This window comes from Diuraphis noxia, unplaced genomic scaffold, assembly GCF_037042655.1.
Source record: "Diuraphis noxia isolate RWA-SAM2 unplaced genomic scaffold, SU_Dnox_SAM2 contig0003, whole genome shotgun sequence".
NCBI lineage: Eukaryota > Metazoa > Arthropoda > Insecta > Hemiptera > Aphididae > Diuraphis > Diuraphis noxia.
The window spans coordinates 31,001,003-31,021,011 of NW_028301713.1; the positions used below are offsets into that span (position 1 = coordinate 31,001,003).

Below are 20,009 nucleotides of genomic sequence, written 5' to 3' on the forward strand. Positions count from 1 at the left end.
TAGCTTAAAAACTAGAGCGGATTGACATTTGATAAAATGTAAAGGTAAGAGTATTATTTAGACGATCTTATGGGATTTTTATTATACTTTAATTTTTAAGCGAGTTTTAAATATTTTGAAATTGTAAATTGTTTATACATATTAAAATACTTATTATTATTCATTTAAAAACAAAATTTAATAAAATGCCCATGAGGTTATCTAAATTATAATTAATTTTTGAATTTTATTAGAGGTCAATTCAATCAAATCCTTAAACTAACGAAACTAAATGTGATCTTGAGCGTAAAATTTGGTATGTTAAACAGTTGTAAGACGGAGACAACACACACAGGTATAATGTCCTCTTAAAGATATTATACTTAGATGATTATAGTATTACAGGTTTACCTAGCAACATTGGCCATTAACTTAGGTAATGACAACATTTAATTGAGAATAAAGCACAGTATTTTTAACCATATCATAAAATATTAAATTAGAAAAACAAATATAATCACTAATAAATAATAATAAAATATATAATAAATAGCTAAAGAAAATCATAGAACGATACCACATTCTCAAATAATGGAATTATATCATAAGCATATTGTTGCTGAGGATGCCCACCCATATCCGAATTGTCCGATTTAAATAAGTAAGTAGCTTATAATTAGTCACTCCAACAGTTTTAAGGCCAGTAACAGTATTATTCCATAATTAAATTAAGAGGACCTCTACGTCCTGTAGGAAATAAGCCTTAGGGCCATCAAGTCTTACCCTATTTTAAAGCTTTGAAGTTTAAATTTTATGTTCTTATAAAAAAAATTCTTCAGACATGCACCGGGGCACAAATTTCAAAACAGGTAATTTGGTCCGATTTATTTGATACTAAATAGTACTAGGTATTTTTCCGACGAGGCGAAATAGCCTACAGTTACGAGCACTCAATACTTTTTGAATTTAAGTAATTTAATAATATTTATGAGTTATTTATTACTCTATGACCGTGAGAATGTAGTGAGTACGATAAAAAAATACAATAAAAAATTAAAAACCTAGACCTAGTAAATAATGCAAGATGTATTAATTTATAAATTATAAATGTACTTACCTTGAAATTAATTCCGGAAAAAAAGAACAATTTTTAAAAATTTGAAATATATTAATTATTAATAATTGATTATGAAAATTAAAAAATTATTGCGTATCAATCGAATGGAAAAATTTACCTATAAAAAAAATAAAAATGTACTTATAAAAAAATACAGAATGATTCAAAAAGCATGCTCACCCCCTTTTTTCCTTAATAATGAAGTTATTCAAAAGCTGATTTTTAGAATCTTTAAATATTATATTAGGTATATTACGAGCACGAGGTCTAAAGGTACAATTATATTTTAAACAAAATTAAAGGATACAATAAATGACAACACAAAGTAATTAAAATTAATAGTCAATAAAACTAAAAGAATACATTTCGAAGGCATAATAATTTATAATAATTCACAAAACACATAATAAATATAATTTATTTATATAATTATAATTAAATAAAGTAAGGTGTTCATTTTCCAAACGCGCCCCCTTCGATTAATTGGATCATTCTTACCATAATTACCACTTACTAGTATGACGAAAAAGAATTAGGTACAAAGAATAACGTGACTTAGAGAAACGAGGTAAAACTCTAAAGTTAACTTGGGATATTAAATATACCAACTCAAAGACCATATTTTCAAATTTTTGAGATTTTTTCTACAACTTAAGGAATGGCGATACAAACTTTTGTTTTTTTAATGAGAACTCCTCTTTTTACTGTAAATTATTTAGCGAATAATTTTGTATAAGAATTTTGATGTATTAAAATCAATATTTTAATCAGTAGTTTTTGAATTTAACTTTCCATACTTTTATGCTATTATATTTTATATTTGAGTGTTTAATAATAATTTGATATCAATAATTTTTTTTGTGAAAATTAATTAAATATTTTTAAAAATTGTTCTTTTTTCCGTGTTCTTTTGGTTGTACTTATTTTTCCGTTTATCGTATTATTTTTTCCTTGGTCTTTTTTACCGATTACCCCGTCCCCTTGTAATGGAATGGAGCGAGGCTTTCCGGCTTCCGCCAAGGCGCCAAGTACCTACAACCTACAGGCTACAACAAACTGAACAAACTGCCTAGTCAGTAGTCAGTGCTTGAAAAGTTAAAACATAACCTAAAATTGATTTCTAATTTTATCATATTGACAACACTGACAGTTGACAAAATGACAACCGATGAGTAAATGACAGTTAATAATTATTAGTGACAACTGAAAATGTGACATGGTGATGGTCTATACTCTATAATATTAAATATTAATAGACGTTATAGTTCATAAATGGCAAAAATCAATAATCTTTAATCATGGTACAGAGTTCTAGGTTATAAATTTATAATTATAACTTATACCTAAATATTTGTTTTTAAAGTATTAAAGTATTTATTTGTCCATATTTAACTATTAAAATTTTTAATATCCAATACCTATCAAAATAATATATCAAATGGTACGAGTGGTATATTCTTATTCTATGTTCTATGATATGAATGCAGAATTTCGTTGAAAGCAAGAATCCACCAATTTAGGGTAAGTAAAATTTGTTCTCAACTCGATATCGATGGTACTTGCATGTGTATGTCGTATTATTATTCATTAAGTGCATATTTTTATTGTGCGTTCAGATAGGTAGGTAAGGTAGTTGCAAACTTGAACTTACCCATAAGGCCAAATACTAAGATCTTAGAACTTAGGATCTTTATATAAAAAAAATAGTAGAATGTAGTATAGGTACCTATGCATTTTTCCACGATGTAAAATGTTAGCAGTTGAAATATTATGTAACACTATCTTGGTCTTTTCTTTTCATGTGCTCTGGCGTAATATAAATTAAAATAACGTTATTAATAGGTATAAATCATTAGGTGTTTATAAGTACCATACGACAATAAAATAATGATTTAATGTAGTCAAGCATAACAAACGTGATTAGTCGCATATTGATTAATGATTGATACATCCATGATAAGTATTATGTGTGTCAAACTTAAGTTCTATTTTATTCTATCTGATGGTTTTAGAAGTAAATTTCTTATCATATTGAATAAATTAAATCATTTAATTGAAAAGTACATTTATTATGAAGTTTAAATTTTTAAGTCTAAAAATATGTGTTTAATAAAAGATATTAGTTAGGTAATTAGGGTTGTTTTGACCACCATATTGTGACTAACTGCTGGTTAAGTATTTTTTTTAATGACCTATTTCAATAAATGTCTACAATTATATTATTTAAAAAATGCTAATTTGTAGAATTCTGCAATAAAAGAAATACTTAATAAGTATTGCTACTGTGTCCTTGCAACGTTTTGAGCAGTGTTTCTTAAACTTTTTGAGAGAGAAAACACTACATAAACTAAATAGTAATATTTTATTTTATGCCGGACCCTTATTAAAATTAATATTATTAACTAATTAAAAGAAAAGGGTAGAAGTTTTGAGTAATAAAACCACTATATGACATAAGTTATTCCTTGAACCTCGGGATGTCACTGGACATAGTTTAAGAAACACTGGTTTTATTCAACTACACATGGTCGATTTCTAGGTGTCTTGCTGTTCCACTGTCTGACACTGTAGAAAAAATGTACATTTAGAAACTTAATTAATAATTTAGTACCTATATCAATAGGTAGCTCCTAGTAACAGACAACTGTTGACTTAAATATTTAAATGTTTAAAATTAGTCTTGAATTCTACAATATTAAATACTTACTACCTAACAGAAAAGAAAAAAATCATCTTAGATAGGTAAGTTGAGGTTCATAAGTCAATATCATTAGTTTATGATTATCAAATTGAATTGATTCTTTTGTTTTGTAATTATATTATATTACATTGTTACCTACCTAACGAAACACTTATTAAAAAAATACCTAAATGATAAATTGATAAATACAGTTATACTGAGATTACTTGCGTCTATAAATGAGCCTTGAAACATAATTATTTTATCTCTTCTCAATGAATTCTGTTTTTGACCAATCATTGCAGTAAAAATATTTATGAGAAGTGTAAAGGTAGGTGTCCTAATCTCGGCATAACCGAATACCTAATAAAAATGATTATAGATAGTAAAAATACTTATTGTTGTACCACACTACTGTAATCATTTGTTAGTAATGAAAAGTAAAAACCAGTATGTATTTACAATTTTAAATTCTTAAACATTAATCGTAAATTGTGTGCCAAAAGTTTTTTAATCTATCACTGATAAATAATAATAACTGTCAAAGTGTTAAAGACACATAAAAATAGAATTGCTAAGTTAGAACTAAATTCGGTATTAACATTTAACAGCATTCTATTCATATATATCCCTTGAGCTTAATTTATATATCTCACTTAATTATTTTTAGTAAGCTGACATTTATGAATAGATAGGTAGGTAGTACCTACCTACATACCAAATTTGTAAAGTTTGTTAAATTGACTTTTTTAAGCAGATTTTAGGATTTTACAATGCTTAACAGTTTTTTAATACTCTGAAATAAGCTTATTCAGTTGTTATTTATAGTTGCAGCTTATTAAATAAGAAAAAAAAATGGAAAACACCAAAGTTAGTGTAGAAATAGTCACCAATAAAACATATTTTATAGAGAACGAAGTGGATATTTCTTTCAAATTCATTGATAAAGTAAGAATTAATGTTCAATTCATAAATGTAATATCTTAAGATATAATACCTTTTTATATTATAGACTTTGAAACAAAAGTATTCCGATTGGATTGCATTATATAAATGTAGCAGCAATAGAAATCTAGAAGAGTTTGTTGCAGTAGAAACTGATTTAAAAATGCACACACAGACAAAATATGGTTTCCATAAAGTTACTTTCTATGCATATCAGTTGAAAAATGTTGAATGTAATGAAGCTTATGAATTTCTATATGGCAATGAATCTAATGAGGTATGTTAATTTTATCCAATAAATCAATTTATAAAATATGGGCAAATATATTGTGTAATTTTAGATTTATGGAATTAGTCGTCCAGTACGTTTTATTCATCAAAATGAATGCATCTATTGTTATCCTAACAACTCTGAAATAGAAACGAAGCATTGCAGTAGTTGTGTACCTGAGGTGATTATTAATGCATATTTTGAAACAGCATATCATTTTAATATATACTATTAATATTTTAGAAAATGTCCCAATAATAATAAGAATATAATTACATGTTATATTAATTCTATCACTGTTTTTGAATGTAATAGCTTATTTGAAAAAATTGAATACTTTTTCTCCAATTCATTTGTAAAAATGTCAGCATGTAATTGTTGTATTTCTCCTCAGGAATTAATCAATTCATTATTAGCTCATATTTCTGTTTTGGATGATCAATTAACAGACTGCAAATTAAAATCTAATGAGATTATATCAATTAATAAGCATCTGATGAACCAAATGAAGGAAAATGAAGTAATTGTTCAAAAAAATAATGAATTCTTAAACTGTTTGTTTTATTCAAACGAACCAGTGACTAGAGATGGATATGTAAGTTACCTATGTTCTATCTAGTATAATTATAGCAATGGTATTTTATATGATTATTAGTTATGTTTGTAATTATTTATGTTTATATGTAGCGGATGGAAACATGTACTGATATTGATTTGACATTGAGTTGTATTGAAAGTAACGAATATGAATTGCAAGATCTACATTATGAATTTGAAAAAGCATTAGAAAAGTTTACTAATAAAGAGGTATACTACATATTTTTAATCAAAGAATTGGTAAAAAATAAATTAACTTGTTTTATGAATGATTGTTTTAAATTTTAAAATGATGCATTTTCTTTTTTTATTTCAATATCCTTTCAACTAATAGAATAACAATATCAAAATAAGTAGAGGAACCCAATCAGATCCATTTGTCCTCACTAAAATGAATTCAAAAGTTAATATTTAATATAATTTTGATTCTAATGTATGCACTTAAACTAAATTTAGTATAATTTTTAGGACAAAGAATTTAATGATGATCAATATCCAAACACTGTAAGTTAAATCTAAACGTTTATGAAACATACTTATAATTATTCTAAATATCATTATTTGTTATAGGATACAGACAATGTGCTAAATTGTACAGTTAATGTTGAAAGTGTGTTTACGCCAGAACCATCTACAGCAACTATTGTTTTTATTGATGAAGATGAAAATGAAGATGATATTGATGTTTAGCTTATTCAATATTATTTTTATTGAAACTATTAGTAAGAATTTATGTTTATTTTTTTGTTTGATAAATGTTTATTTATTCTAAGATTAATGAGATTGTTTTGTCTGTATAAACTTGTTATTTAAAAAAAAAATGGGATGTTAAAAAATATAGTGTTTAGTCTCATCAATTTTGTCTTCATTGATAATGAATGTATTAGTAGTTATTATTGGACTTTTTCTCACCTATAGGCTAAAATTCAAGATTTTTGATCTCAAGTTGTTAATTCAATCCTTACTTAATGCTGTCATATTTAAACACCATTGAATGAGTTGAACCTTATTGAAGCTAGTTTTCTTCATCTGTTGAGCGAACAATTGTATTTATTTGTTCTTATTTAATAATTAATACTCGTCAATTGTTGTATAAACTTTTTGAACAAAAATTTAATATTTGCAGATTGTATATTTTTTTTATAAATAAAAAAAATGATCTAGGAAATACATTAAAAAAATAGTGTATAAATTAAGAAAATTTAATTATTTTCAAATAACGTTAATTTATTGCTTATTGAATTAAAATTAACATTTCAGTTATTACATAAATTAATATTTTTATCTTTTAAATTAGCTAATCATTTTACAAGATGCGTGCCACTTTTTACCGACGTAATATTGTTTAAATATTTGTCTAATCCCACTCACCTCTAGAAAAAAAAATCATAACTTCTTAGTGTGACTTTAGACAAAAAAACATGATTTAGGAATGAAAATTAAAAAAAAAAAAAATGTTATTACTTAGGAAAACATAACAAAACGACTAATAGAAAAAAAATACACAAAGTTCATATATATCAAATAAAGCAACAACAAAATGTTAACATAAAATTATTTCAATTTTGAAGAAAAAAATATTATAATAATAATCGTAGTATTTTAAATTAAAATATGAAAATAATGGAAACGTTAACGCAACAAAAGTTTTGTTTTGAGATAATTTATATGTTTAAAATATTTAAGAACTAAAATAAAACATGTATATTATACAATAATAATAATAATCATTAATAACTATGGGGCTAACAGTGGTTAATCAAAATTATTAACAAATTTAATATACAATGTTGTGTGTAAACATGTATTAAATAAAATCTAAGAAGGTAATATTATATAAATTTATATATTTGTTTTAAATGGTAAAATAACGAAAATGTTTTAAAAATAACCCACATAAATCCGTGGTTAAATTGTTTCAAATGTTTTTTTTATATAAATATATATATAAATAAACAATTAAAACATAATAATATAAAGTGGATGAATTGCACGGTTTAATAAAAGTAATAAAAATAATAATTATAATAATCATAATAAAAAAAAAAAAATATTAATGATAACTAATTGTCTACGGTGTCCCCCTATTATATAACAAAAATAAATAATGATATATAATAAATTTATGTATAATTGTAATCAATATTGTTAATAATAAATATACTCTGTACAAATTTACAAAAAATATATATTCTATATTTCAAATAGTTATAATTAAATTTGTAATTAAATATAATTCCTAATATTTTATTATAGTTGATGATGTAAATGATTGTTACAAAAAAAAAAGTGAAAGGAAAACAAAGTTTTCATTCTATACAATATATATTTAGGGGAATAAAAGGAGAAAAGAACATATTATTGTCGTTTTCCAGAAAATTGAGAAGTTTATCCTACTTTTTTTTTTTATTCATTATAATATTCAGTCTCAATAACTAACTGGCCTTATTTGGTTAATAAAATAAAAAAAAACCGTAAAATAATCGTCAAACTCTAATTCAGTCGAACGTTTTTTTTGAATTGATTGTGTATAATTAATGATTTTTGCAGACAGCATAATATGTAAAAATAAAAATAATTGAATAAAATATTGTAAAATATATATTTTGGTAAAAAAATCAACTATTTGGTTAAAAAAAATATATATATTTATTTTTGGAATTATATTGCACAATACCACCCTACAACCAGTTCAAAACAAATAATAAACAACTAATCAAAATTTAAAAAAAGCACCAGGCGCTGCTATGTTTTTCAACTTCTTAGGACGTAATAAAAATATATATTTACGTAAATAATTGTTATTGCTGTAGGTAAGTATAAAATCTGATTGTCGTTTCACTCGTTCGACGAACAATTGTGAAATGATATTTCTGAGGAAATAGCTTTGATCGCCGAATATGTTTCAAATTACAATATTCGATGTACCGCACTTTTTACAGTTGAAATAACAATAAACGAATGCGTTTATGTAATGCGTTTTATTTGGATTATGTCATAAGTATATTAAAAAACACGAAAAAAAAAATTTGGTAATAATACATTAACGCGCATACTCGAAAAACGTGTAAAAATAGAGCGAACGTTAGAGGTATATAATATATGATAAAAACAATTTAAAAAAAAAAAACGTGGCCGATGAAAAACGTACACGTCATAACGTCGATTAATATGAATATCGATGAGTCGGAACGATTGTTTGAAAAAAAAAAAAAAATACTTAAAAAAATAGATTCACTGTTTTAGAATATTATATATATATATATAAAAATGATTAACGAAGGTTCTTTTAATTTTTTTTTTTATCAAATTTATAGTAGTTCCTATATATTTTGTGTGAGTGTGTTGTTTATATATAAGAAAAATATATAATATAAAGTTCAACATATCGTTATCCGGAAGACTCGATAGAACAAAACAATAAAATTATGATAATAGTAATAATAATGATAATAATAATAAAAACGTGTACAATATTATGACGTTTTTCTTTTTCGTAATAAATGCTAAAAACCTTTGCGGAGAGGAAAAAAACGTGTCCGTAGAAATTTAAAATATTATGTAATCATAAAAAAAATATATTTATATATATATATACCAACCAGCAGGGCGCTGCGCTTAAACGGCGGTGGTGTAGGTATATCGCGCTTCCCCCCCCCCAAATCGGCACTCGCCACCGCAGACGTGTGTGTGTGCTTGTGTGTGGGTGTGTGTAACTAACACACGCAGCGGTGACGTGGTGGGCGACGACCAACATCTCACGGCGGCAATAGGAACGGCACCTGCGGGAAGTCGATGGCCTTGGGCATGTAACACTCGTGCACGGTCTTCATGTGGTTCTTCATCTTGTCGGGTCGCGAGAACTCCTTGGCGCACACCGGGCACGGGAACACCTTGCGCTGGTGGCCCTCGTGGTAGAGGAACGCGTGCCGCTGGAAGCTGTACTTGTTCTTGAACGTCTTCAGTATGTCCGTCTTGGCGCATTCCAGACACTTGTAGATGCCTTCCGACACTGTGGCGTACCGGAACAGGTTCAGCCCGCGGACCGACATCTCGGTCAGTTGCTCGGCCGGGTCGCTGGACGACGTGGCCCGCCTCCGGATGCGCCGTTTGACCGGTGGCGTCCTCAGCGACGCGGCGGCCGCCGCCGCCGCAGCAGCAGCGGCCTGTTGCTGTTGCTGCTGCTGCTGCTGTTGCTGTTGCTGATGGTGGTGGTGCTGCTGCTGCTGCTGCTGGTGGTGGTGGTGTAGTTGCTGCGACTCTTGCATCTGCCGCTTCTCCTCGTCGAGGGCAGCCTGCAGCTGTTGCTTGTAGCCGGAAGTATGCTGGGAAACGGCCAGCGAGAACTTGGACTTTTGATCGGCTGCCAACACCGACCAGCTGGCCGCCAGCGTCAGACGAGCGTCGTTGTTGTTGTCACGGTCTCCGCCGTCCGCTGACTGGTGGAGATGATGGTGGTGTTCGTTATCAGTCCTCGAAGACAACAACTTTAACATGTTCGCATTGTGCATGTCTACGGATAAAAGAAAAAAACACGTTTAAGAAACTCATCGAAAAATTTTTGGCCGCCATAAAGACGATTTTTTTCAATTTCAATATTATACTTTCGACGGTCTATATAGTACTCAAAACACGATACAAAATTTAATAATGTGTTGGCATTCAAATAATTACTGCGGTGCGTTTTCGACACGCATTAACTGTGATTGATGAGGACGAATAAATAATACATAATAAACTGAGTTCATAAAGGGTGGATATACGTAATATTATATGGTACGATAATGAAAAAAAAAAAATGAATAAATAAATGAAAACTGCAGCAAGCAACACGCAATATTATGGAATAATAAACGGCGTGTGGGGCCGTGTGATTGGTGCCACACGGTCAAGCAGGCAGCAGCTATGCCAAAAAAGTAAAACAAATAATATTAATTTAAAAAAATAGTAAGTAAGTATAAATACTATATTGGTACGTAAAACTACAATGCTATCGATAACATTGCGGTGTGTGATGCGTGTCTCGTTAAGACTAAATCGTAATAAATTGCAGGTATTCTACAGTTTATAAATTATTCGACAATAAGCATTGGGATGCCCGTGAGATCTTAGCATTTCCTACTTATTTTGGTATACAAATAGGAATAAGTTTATAATATTACGATTTAAACCAAGGCTTCGCATCCGAATTCGGGTGATTGAAACACTGGAAAAGAATTTAAACAAATGTTTGGGAGCTCGCAAAGACATAATCTTTATTCGTTATTATTTGGGTAAATAAATTGTTTAAATAAAAGTTTATCTAGGTGCGAGAAAATAGGTAGGCAAATGTGTTAACGTTAACTATAATGTTATAGTTGAATCTAGGTCAAAATATCTAATGGATCCGACAAAAATCCAAGTTGATTGTTTATATAATTATTTTTGAAAACTTATTTTACATTTCATTTAAAAAGCCAGTTTAAAAAAAAATTACATTATTGATGTATTTTATTTTTCATAATAAATCGAAGTAGGTACCTATGATTGTCAATAATATGTCTTAAATACGCTATTATTTTATATTTTCCACTAGGTACTGCACTTCAACAAATCTTTTATTAAAAAAATAGTTTTTCTATGAATTTTCTTGGCTATTTAAATATTTTAGGGTTTTTCGAGGTGAATCTAACGTCCCCGCACTTTCTAAAGCCTAAAATTATCGCATTGAACTGGCTTATATCTAGCAGAGTATAATACGATATATATACATAACCTAACCAAAGATACCTATAATTTGTTTCTCGAAAATTTTATCGCATGAAACATTTTGTTATTTACTGTATGTCAGTATAGTATTTTAGTATTTATAATTATTTATATAATTGGCACTAATGGCACTTGACAATCAATTAACAGATTAAATATTTTGAGAAATGCGACTTAAATTTCAAAAATGTAACTAAAAAATAATGGCATTATGACCAATATTCTCAGGTTGTTTGCTTTAAAACTGGATTATACATGCAGATTTACCGAATATTGTTATTGTTGACTACCCATAAAATGACGCACAGCGTTGTTCAATAAAGTGTCACAAACCGCGTGTGAACTAGATAATATTTAGACAACGCACCTACAAGTTATACAACAGCGCGGATATGACTATACCACGGTTAGAACAAACACTATATGAGAAGTCGCAGATAATCAGCAATTACCTACTTAAAACGGAATCGTTGGCTTACGGCTGGCCTGTGGTACTACGCAAATATTTTAAAGTAAAATAGATTTATAGGTATAATAGGCTGCAAGTTATCATCGTAAACACATAAACAATATACATTTGACATAATATAATGGGCGTTGGTCAACAATTATCATCATAATATAATAATAATATGATTAAAATCCTGAACGTCAAAAGAAACAAATTACGGATTATTATTATCTAATAAAGTATAATAATTATATGGTATTAACCTAAGACTAAATGTATGTTAAAGAATCGACCGTCAACGCTTATGCAAATATCGGTGTAATGTATTCGTTACTACGATTGAAGAGTTTTGTTGTAATTTAAATCGGGTTGTTGGTATAAAATATATGGGAAGCTAGACGGCGATAGCTGGTTATTAACTTTTAATGTACAAAATTTCATCTATACGGACAATTTATAAGAAACAATAAACGTTTTACTTCGTTCACAAGTCATAATCTATAGGCATATATGACGTATATTAAGTGTATAAAATATAAGTAGTTACTGACATGACTTCTGGACTTAATATTTTAACAACTGTGTGTACACGTACAATTGGAGTTGAGTGTTAATTCTTCGAACACAAGTTTTAAATAACGAACATACGATATAATATTATAACGGAACATTAATTTTGTGTTCAAAATTAATTCTAATGTATTTTAATTGATCATATATTGTTTTTAACGTCATATAGGTACATTATATCATATTATATACATGTTTTTGCGCTTTTGCTTCTACACTAATCACTAATAATGATCAGAAATATTTAGGTATAAAAATCTGTCTAATTTTTGAGATATTTTATTTTTCTAAATAATGCAATAAACTATATAATATCAAAGTGCAATAAATAATAATAACAAACTATTAACTATAAAAAAAAGTAATGTAAGTAGTTAAATTAATAATTAAAGAAGGTAACCAAAAAAATAAGAAATTAAGCTTACCTATGTTATAAGTACCATTTATAAATATTAATTGTATAGTTAAAATAGGTGATGGATTATTTTACTCTAAGATTATTTGAAAAAATAATGAATTTATGTGAATATATTTTGTGTATGTTACATGTGGGGTCGGAGTGAGAGATTAAGCATACTGCTGACATCCTCTTAAAAGAAATGATTTTTAAGTAGCACATTTATAAATGATACAATTGTTATTCATCTCAACAACAAAATGTTTTTTTTTTTTTTTTATAAAAAAGATCAGTCATTAAATAATTTTAACATTTATTATCCTTATTGTGAAGGATATTGACAAAATATAATATAACTAATTATTATTATTGCAAAAAAGACTATTAGTTTTTTTTAATATATATAATATAGATCAAATAATATAAATAGGTTCTAATAGTAAAATAAATAAAACAAAAAAAAATTATAATCTAAGAAATATTTTTAAAAATGTATGCAATTAAATTTGACTATTATAATATTATGTAACTATTAAAAATGCACGCATAAAGCTACAAATACATAATAATTTATAATGTTTAAATGTAAAAAATTATCTACACAAAATCTAGATACTACTTCATATCTCATGCTGATATTTAATTATGTTCACCTGTCACTTACAATAAAGTTATCTGTTGATTTGATTTTGAAATTTTGTAGATATAACTCCTATGGCCGCAAATATAACAAAATATTTTGTATGTAAAGATAATAGATTACATGTTTAAAGATATTAGTTATAACTTAAAATATTAAATAGAAAATATAGTCTTTAATACAAATTGTAAAAGCTTAATAAATTGGGAGCATTTTACATTAATAAAGTGAAATAATATAAAATAGGAGTAGATTAGGAGTTTAAAAAATAATAAAACATTTATTTTTCATTTGTATTTATTTTATCATTATCTTCACATATTAAATATCACTGTATGTACTAGGTATATGATGGAGCATTAAAACAAAACAATGATAACAAATATATATTTTAATGCTGCCCAAAGGATAAATATTAAATAGGAAAAAAAATAACAAAACAAACGGATTAATAACATATTAATGATCATATTAAAACAAGCTTATTTGGATACTTATTCAATTCAGTCAATTATCAAATTCAAATTAACAAAACCAAAAGAAAAATAATACATTTAACTAATATTTGTAGCTTTCACAGCCAATTTGATTAGTAATGGGCGTTCAAATTTTTACAAAAATACTCGTTATTTCCCCAAAAGTTAAAACAAAGCACCATTGTTTACTAAACTAATTGTATGCTAAATACACCCTGTCTAGCAGTCTATAAATAAAAATAATAATAATATAATATACTTTAAATATGGTTGTATTTATAAATATAAACAAATTTCTCAACAAAGTTATAATCTTAAAATCAAAACTACACATAATGGCAAGGCAGATTGAATAACAAATTGACTAAGAAAACACACAGCCCAACTTAAAAATTAGGTATTAACAAAAACAATCAAATCATACACTAGTTTAAAATTTAGTTTGACTAATTTAGTTTTATGCAAAAACAACATTTTAAAATAAAATAAAGACCTGGTTAGTCTTTCTAATTGACAATATATCAAAATTATATTTTTAATATTTATTAAAATGTAGCTCAGTTAACATAATCATACTTAGATTGTTTAAATAATATTTGACTTGTAAATGGCAAGACAGATTTAAATTATTGACAGGTATTTATTATAACAATTGTTCATCCTAAATAGTTTAACAATTCAAATTAAATGATTATAATAATAAAAACATTGGACGGGTTAACTTTGGAAGGAGCATAAAAGGCAAAGGAAAAACAAATTAAAACTTAGGAAAACAAAAACGCAATAAAAATATGAAAATAAATTTTAACACAAATTTACCTTTACCCTACAAACAACAACTATACAATTGAACTTTTTAAGTACATAATTAAAAATTATATCCCACTTGTGAATTGTTAAATTATAGTTATTTCACTCAAGTTTCTTAACTTTGGTACAATATATGATTAAATGTATTCATGGAAAGATATTATCTGCATTATTACCTTCAATACTGGTTAATTAACAGTCAACATGTAAAAAAAAAAAATAAATAAATAAAATTGTAATAATATGCTAGCATATGTGAACAATTATAGAATATCACAAACTATTATATTCAAATCTAGAACTGCTATTATTGTTTGTAGCATAAACTTTGGGAGCAGAAACTCTATGTACTTGTTTCATATGTGTTAACATGTTGTCTCTTCTTGTAAACATCCTAGTACATACAGGACAGGGTACTTCTTGTCTAATTCCATGATGAGATGATAGGAAATGTCGACAGAAATTACTAATGTGAGTGTATGTTTTGCGGCATAAATTACATCTAAAAAGATTGCTTGATTCTTGAGTACAGAATTGACGAACTGAATACTTGTCCATAATTGGTCGATTAGCATGGTTTGTTGTAATGTCCAAGTCACTTGTTCCATTTGCATCTTTAAATGAAGTAGGTTTTTGTTCAGATTCTACCTCTGAAAAATATTTGATCTTTTACATTAAATTTATTTCACATACATTTTATATAATTACTTACAATGGATTGTATAAAAATGTTTTTAAATTATTATTTTTACTTTATGCTGTACTTTATGTACTGTTACTTTAATGTCTGTATTTTAAAGAAAATATAGACTACGAAAGTATTTGAGATAACTAAATATTTTTTTTTTAGTTTAACTAAAATATACTCTAATCTTTAATTACCTGACATTGATCAAAAAATTAGAAAAAAATAAATATGAGTAAAATCATAATACTTAAATTTTTATTTTTATTTTTACTTTTTAAAGGATTTAAAATTAATATTTGAATAAAATTAAAACATTTTTATAAGCCCATCCTAAAAGAATATTAACAAAATGATGGGTCCACTTTCCTCCATTTTAATTTAAAACTACTGAAAAATATATTTAAGGAAATACTACTTACCTGATTGTCAATCAAAATTATGTCCTTTAAAAATTCTTTTTATAGATTTATTACTTGACAGTAGGTATCAAAAATTTGTTTTAACGCACAGACCAGAAAAACCAGATGCGAAACCTTTCTCTTAAATTAGTTTACATTTTATCCACCAAATAAAATAAAATTATATTGTACAATTTATGAAGGAAAATTTAATGAAAAGTTTTGGACAAAATTATAAATTAAAAATAAAAGAGGAAGGTGTCCCATCTGATTGTTAATTTATAAGCGCTAAAATAATCACATGAAATGTAGATAATCACAAAAATAATTGTTAAGAATTTACGATGACAAAAAAACATGATCAACATGTACATTGTTAAATAATATTAACTTAAGTCAACTAACTAACTAAAATGGTAATTATCTCTTGAATGATGACATTGATTGAACGGTTTATAATAAAACTTACCACATGCGCTTTGGTCTAACTGCATACTAGAGTGAGTGTCATATTCTTTTTTCACTGTACTTAAATCTAAAATTGAGAACAGAAATTATGTATTATAAGTAAAACATGTAAACACAAGTTATTGTTATAAGTTTCAAAAAAAATTATCTTAAGAAAATCCTAGGTATAAGAAATATAGAAAGAATTTATTTTGTTTAACGATGCTAAAATAATTTACCTTGGGATGTCCCTGGAACTGGGTCAATAGGTTCTTCTTTGATCTCCATTCCATTTTCTGTATATTCTTCTTCCATATCTTCGTGATCAGCTATATCATCTTGACTTGGAGAATCCAAATTCCTAGGAGCAGCTGCAGCAGATTCTGATTCTTCAGACATGTTCAATTCCAATAAATCTGGTGGATCACGGCCGCTTCCTGCATTATTTAAATTAAATTTATACTTTGAATCCCATTTAAATATTATATTGCAAAGATAAAATATATTAAAATTTTCAATAAGCTTACCTGCGCTTGTACCAACTGGAGTAGATGCTCTACTATCATCATTATTATTGTCGTTTGGTCTAGAAGGCGAGTTACTTCCTGTAGATAATTTCCTGGGGCGTCCGCGTTTCCGCTTAGGTGCAGTTAGAGCAGATCCTAATAGCGGGTTCATCGGGTATGATAAATGTTGACGCTGTTGATCGTGAAGCGGATGAGATGGCAGTGGCCTTTTCATAGGTAGAGGACTATGATTATGTATGCGTTGAAGTTGAGGCACATGAGCCATTTGGTTGTTGTGTACTGGTGAAGAGGACGGAGATGATGAGTGAGACTGAAGAAGAGAAGAAGCTAACGAGGGTAGGTCCCCACGATCTTCATTGACCTCAGTTAAACCTTTGATCCGCAATGATTCTGCAACTTTTAGGAAAGCCGACAATCTATCTTGATCAACACTGACCTAAATGAATAAATAAATTTGCATGTTTAATTTTATTGTTGTGATGTACTGATGTAAGGTAATTCACAAAAATTATTTACCTCGCCCCTGTACATAAAATCTAATAATGATCTCATGTCAACAAGTGGAACATCTTTGAGTATTACGATTGGATGTCTATCAGGGTGTCCAACAAAAAGTGTCTATACAAACAGAATAAATTACTAACATTTTATAAAAAGGTTTTTATTTAAAGGACTTGTAAATAAATACCTGAAAGTAAGGGCTGCATGCTGAAAGAACCATTTTGTGAGCGCGGAGCATTTGACCTTCGACAGCTAATGTTACATCTACAAATGCTTCGCTTGTCAATAGTTGATCGAAAACAGCAAGCAAGTTGGATTGATGGTTGTTCCATCGGAGGCAAAACCTCTGCGATTGTCCATTGTTTTGTGACATGTTCACTATGATTCATGTAAATAACTTTTAACAAAGCTTGCCACGTGTATCAAATTTTGATCACAACAATTGATAGAAAAATATGGTCGGAAAATTCACCTGTAACAGATAATATTGACAATATTAAATATTTTATTGAAATCATTAGGAATGCAAATTCATATAATTTACAAATTATAACAATATTGTTTAGCTCAAAATAAATTAGGTAACTAAATTCAGCCATTGTAAATGTTACTAAAATAATATTATGTGTAAATATACGCAGAGAATTTTTTTTTTTATCAAAGGAACAATATTTTAGTATTATATTATAAGTTTGTAACTGTGGATAAAATAGGGTCAATTCATTTCTCCGTTCAGTTTAAAACAAGCCTATTTGTTAAAAATAATAAGTAGTTAAATTAAATTTATAAAACCTAACATAACTCATTAAAAATGTTAGTTAATCCAAGTAAAGAATATAAATATATAATATGTTACTCATTATAATATAGTTAGGACGATTTAAATGAATATAATTTATTTAAAACGGAAGTAATAGGTTTCCAATGTTCTTCTTTTGGTCTTTATCTGACTGTTAATACCGACAGATAGGGGGCGATTATAAATAATGTAATGCGATAATTTTGACATTTTTAACCCCCATAGAATTGCTTATCGCTACAAACCATGTACCCGTAACGCATTCGAGCATTATAATATAGTTGCTATAGATGCATATAATTATTCTGTTTTTACTACAGAATAGCATAATCAGTTTTAGTGGGAAAACGACTTTAGTTTAATAATTAATTTCATATTAAAAAGTATCAAATCCAAATTGTTGGCGTTATTATTTATTAAAATCGTATTAAATTTTATTTTACACTTCTGTTCAAAATAAACACATTAGTATATTATTTTAAAAATAATAGGTAGGTATTTTAATTAAATTTAAATAGTCTGTATACTGGATACATTCTAGTAAAGAGATTTAAAATTTTGCCCAACAATAAGATTTTTAAATAGATATTTACAGTATATGTGGTATTATGTTCCGTCTGGAATTATTATAACAATTGTACACTAATAGTACACCATTACTATGCATATTAAATAATAATACTAGCTACCGCGATTCTCATCTATAATGTCATTACATTAATCAAGACATCAAACTCTCATTATAAAAAGAAGAACCCGTCAAATGAATAAGAATCGTGTGGATACATGTAATAATCATATTAAATAAAACCAACATATAAAATATATAAGTTTATTAATTAGAAATCAATTACGTGGCTAGTGTTTGTTAAATAAAATTATACCTTGCATACATTTTTACAAATCATTATATTAATAAAGGAAGTCGTATCCGCATGTGTATATCATTAAATTTATCGAAAACGTGAACTTTGCAAAAGAAAATGTTATTTTTCCATGTTTATTTTAAAACGAAGAATACGAGTTTGAAATTTTAATTCCATAAAGAACATATAAATCATCATAGAATAAAAATATGTACAAAAAACTTTTCACCGAGTAGTTTATTTTCCCTTTAGGTATAAAATTGAAAATATATAACTTGCACTAACATTTATTATAAATAAATTGTATTTTTTAGTAAAATCAATTATGAATATTTATTAAGTTACGCACTCACGAGTATGTAAGACAGAGACATCGGTGTCTTGTTAAAAGAATTATTTATTAATATACTGGAGGTTCATAATTCGTGCAAACTTTAAAGTCTAATATAATAGGGATATTTTTCCAATAGGAAATAAAATTTATTGAATAAAGTATTATAATGTTTAAAAGAACTATGTTTATGAGCAACATATTTGAGTTGTTTGATATAATTAATTAATTTATATTTACTTTACACATAAAAAAAAAATTAAGTTTTATATAACACAGGAAAATATCATTAAAGATTAATCACAATATTTGATATGAGATTTTATTAAACCTCAGAAGTTCTGGGCATTAAAAATATAAATCGAAAAAAAATATGAATAAATGTAGTCATTAGAATAAATAAATATATACATAAATATCAAATAAGTAAATGTTAAATATACAAGAATATATTGAATTTAATTATTATGCCACAAATTTTTTATTCAACATACATAACCTATATTATTGTCACTTACAGTTCACAATGTATAAGTATTCAATACAAAAAAATTATACTTGTAATCTATACCAATAAACGTGATCATTATCTGATGAAACTTTTAACCTAACAAATATTTGAGATAAAAATAAAACCAACGATTAAAAAAGAAAAAAATCGCTATTTGGGTTTCCAATAGAATTATTAAATGATTGCAACTTAATGCCTATACAATTATACTTAAGAATTTAGGAAGTTAAGTAATATAATGTAAAATATTATAACATTTA

General features: G+C 27.0%; 2 protein-coding genes across 10 annotated transcripts in view; one reads left to right on the plus strand and one right to left on the minus strand.

The window, feature by feature from the left end:
• Positions 1-2,253: 2,253 nt before the first annotated feature.
• On the plus strand, positions 2,254-6,663 carry LOC107172358 (uncharacterized). 7 transcript variants are annotated; one of them, XM_089224053.1, is made up of 10 exons: positions 2,254-2,617; positions 4,605-4,724; positions 4,789-4,998; positions 5,063-5,173; positions 5,387-5,587; positions 5,680-5,799; positions 5,924-5,992; positions 6,058-6,093; positions 6,160-6,311; positions 6,508-6,663. In XM_089224053.1, exons 2-9 carry the CDS (start codon positions 4,632-4,634, stop codon positions 6,277-6,279), a joined length of 960 nt encoding a protein of 319 aa, XP_089080179.1. In that variant the 5' UTR covers positions 2,254-2,617; positions 4,605-4,631; the 3' UTR covers positions 6,280-6,311; positions 6,508-6,663. The 7 variants fall into 7 exon arrangements, with proteins under 7 accessions (XP_089080179.1, XP_089080178.1, XP_089080184.1 ...); XM_089224052.1 differs by lacking the exon at positions 6,508-6,663 and having other exon boundaries at positions 6,160-6,446; XM_089224057.1 differs by lacking the exons at positions 2,254-2,617; positions 6,508-6,663 and adding an exon at positions 3,706-3,838 and having other exon boundaries at positions 6,160-6,446.
• A 127-nt stretch (positions 6,664-6,790) lies between these two features.
• ttk (zinc finger and BTB domain-containing protein ttk) overlaps positions 6,791-20,009 on the minus strand; it is a 37,079-nt gene continuing 23,860 nt past the window's right edge. For 2 of the 3 annotated variants that reach the window (XM_089224046.1, XM_089224047.1), the window contains exons 2-7: positions 17,430-17,714; positions 17,258-17,359; positions 16,742-17,177; positions 16,454-16,651; positions 16,237-16,302; positions 6,791-10,102 (exon numbers count right to left, since the gene is read on the minus strand). In XM_089224046.1, coding sequence (XP_089080172.1) covers positions 9,348-10,102; positions 16,237-16,302; positions 16,454-16,651; positions 16,742-17,177; positions 17,258-17,359; positions 17,430-17,615 — 1,743 coding nt within the window. In that variant the 5' untranslated portion in view covers positions 17,616-17,714 and the 3' untranslated portion in view covers positions 6,791-9,347. Of the gene's footprint in view, positions 10,103-13,674; positions 15,332-16,236; positions 16,303-16,453; positions 16,652-16,741; positions 17,178-17,257; positions 17,360-17,429; positions 17,715-20,009 lie in introns of those variants that run through there. The other variant, XM_015516025.2, reaches the window with a different exon arrangement.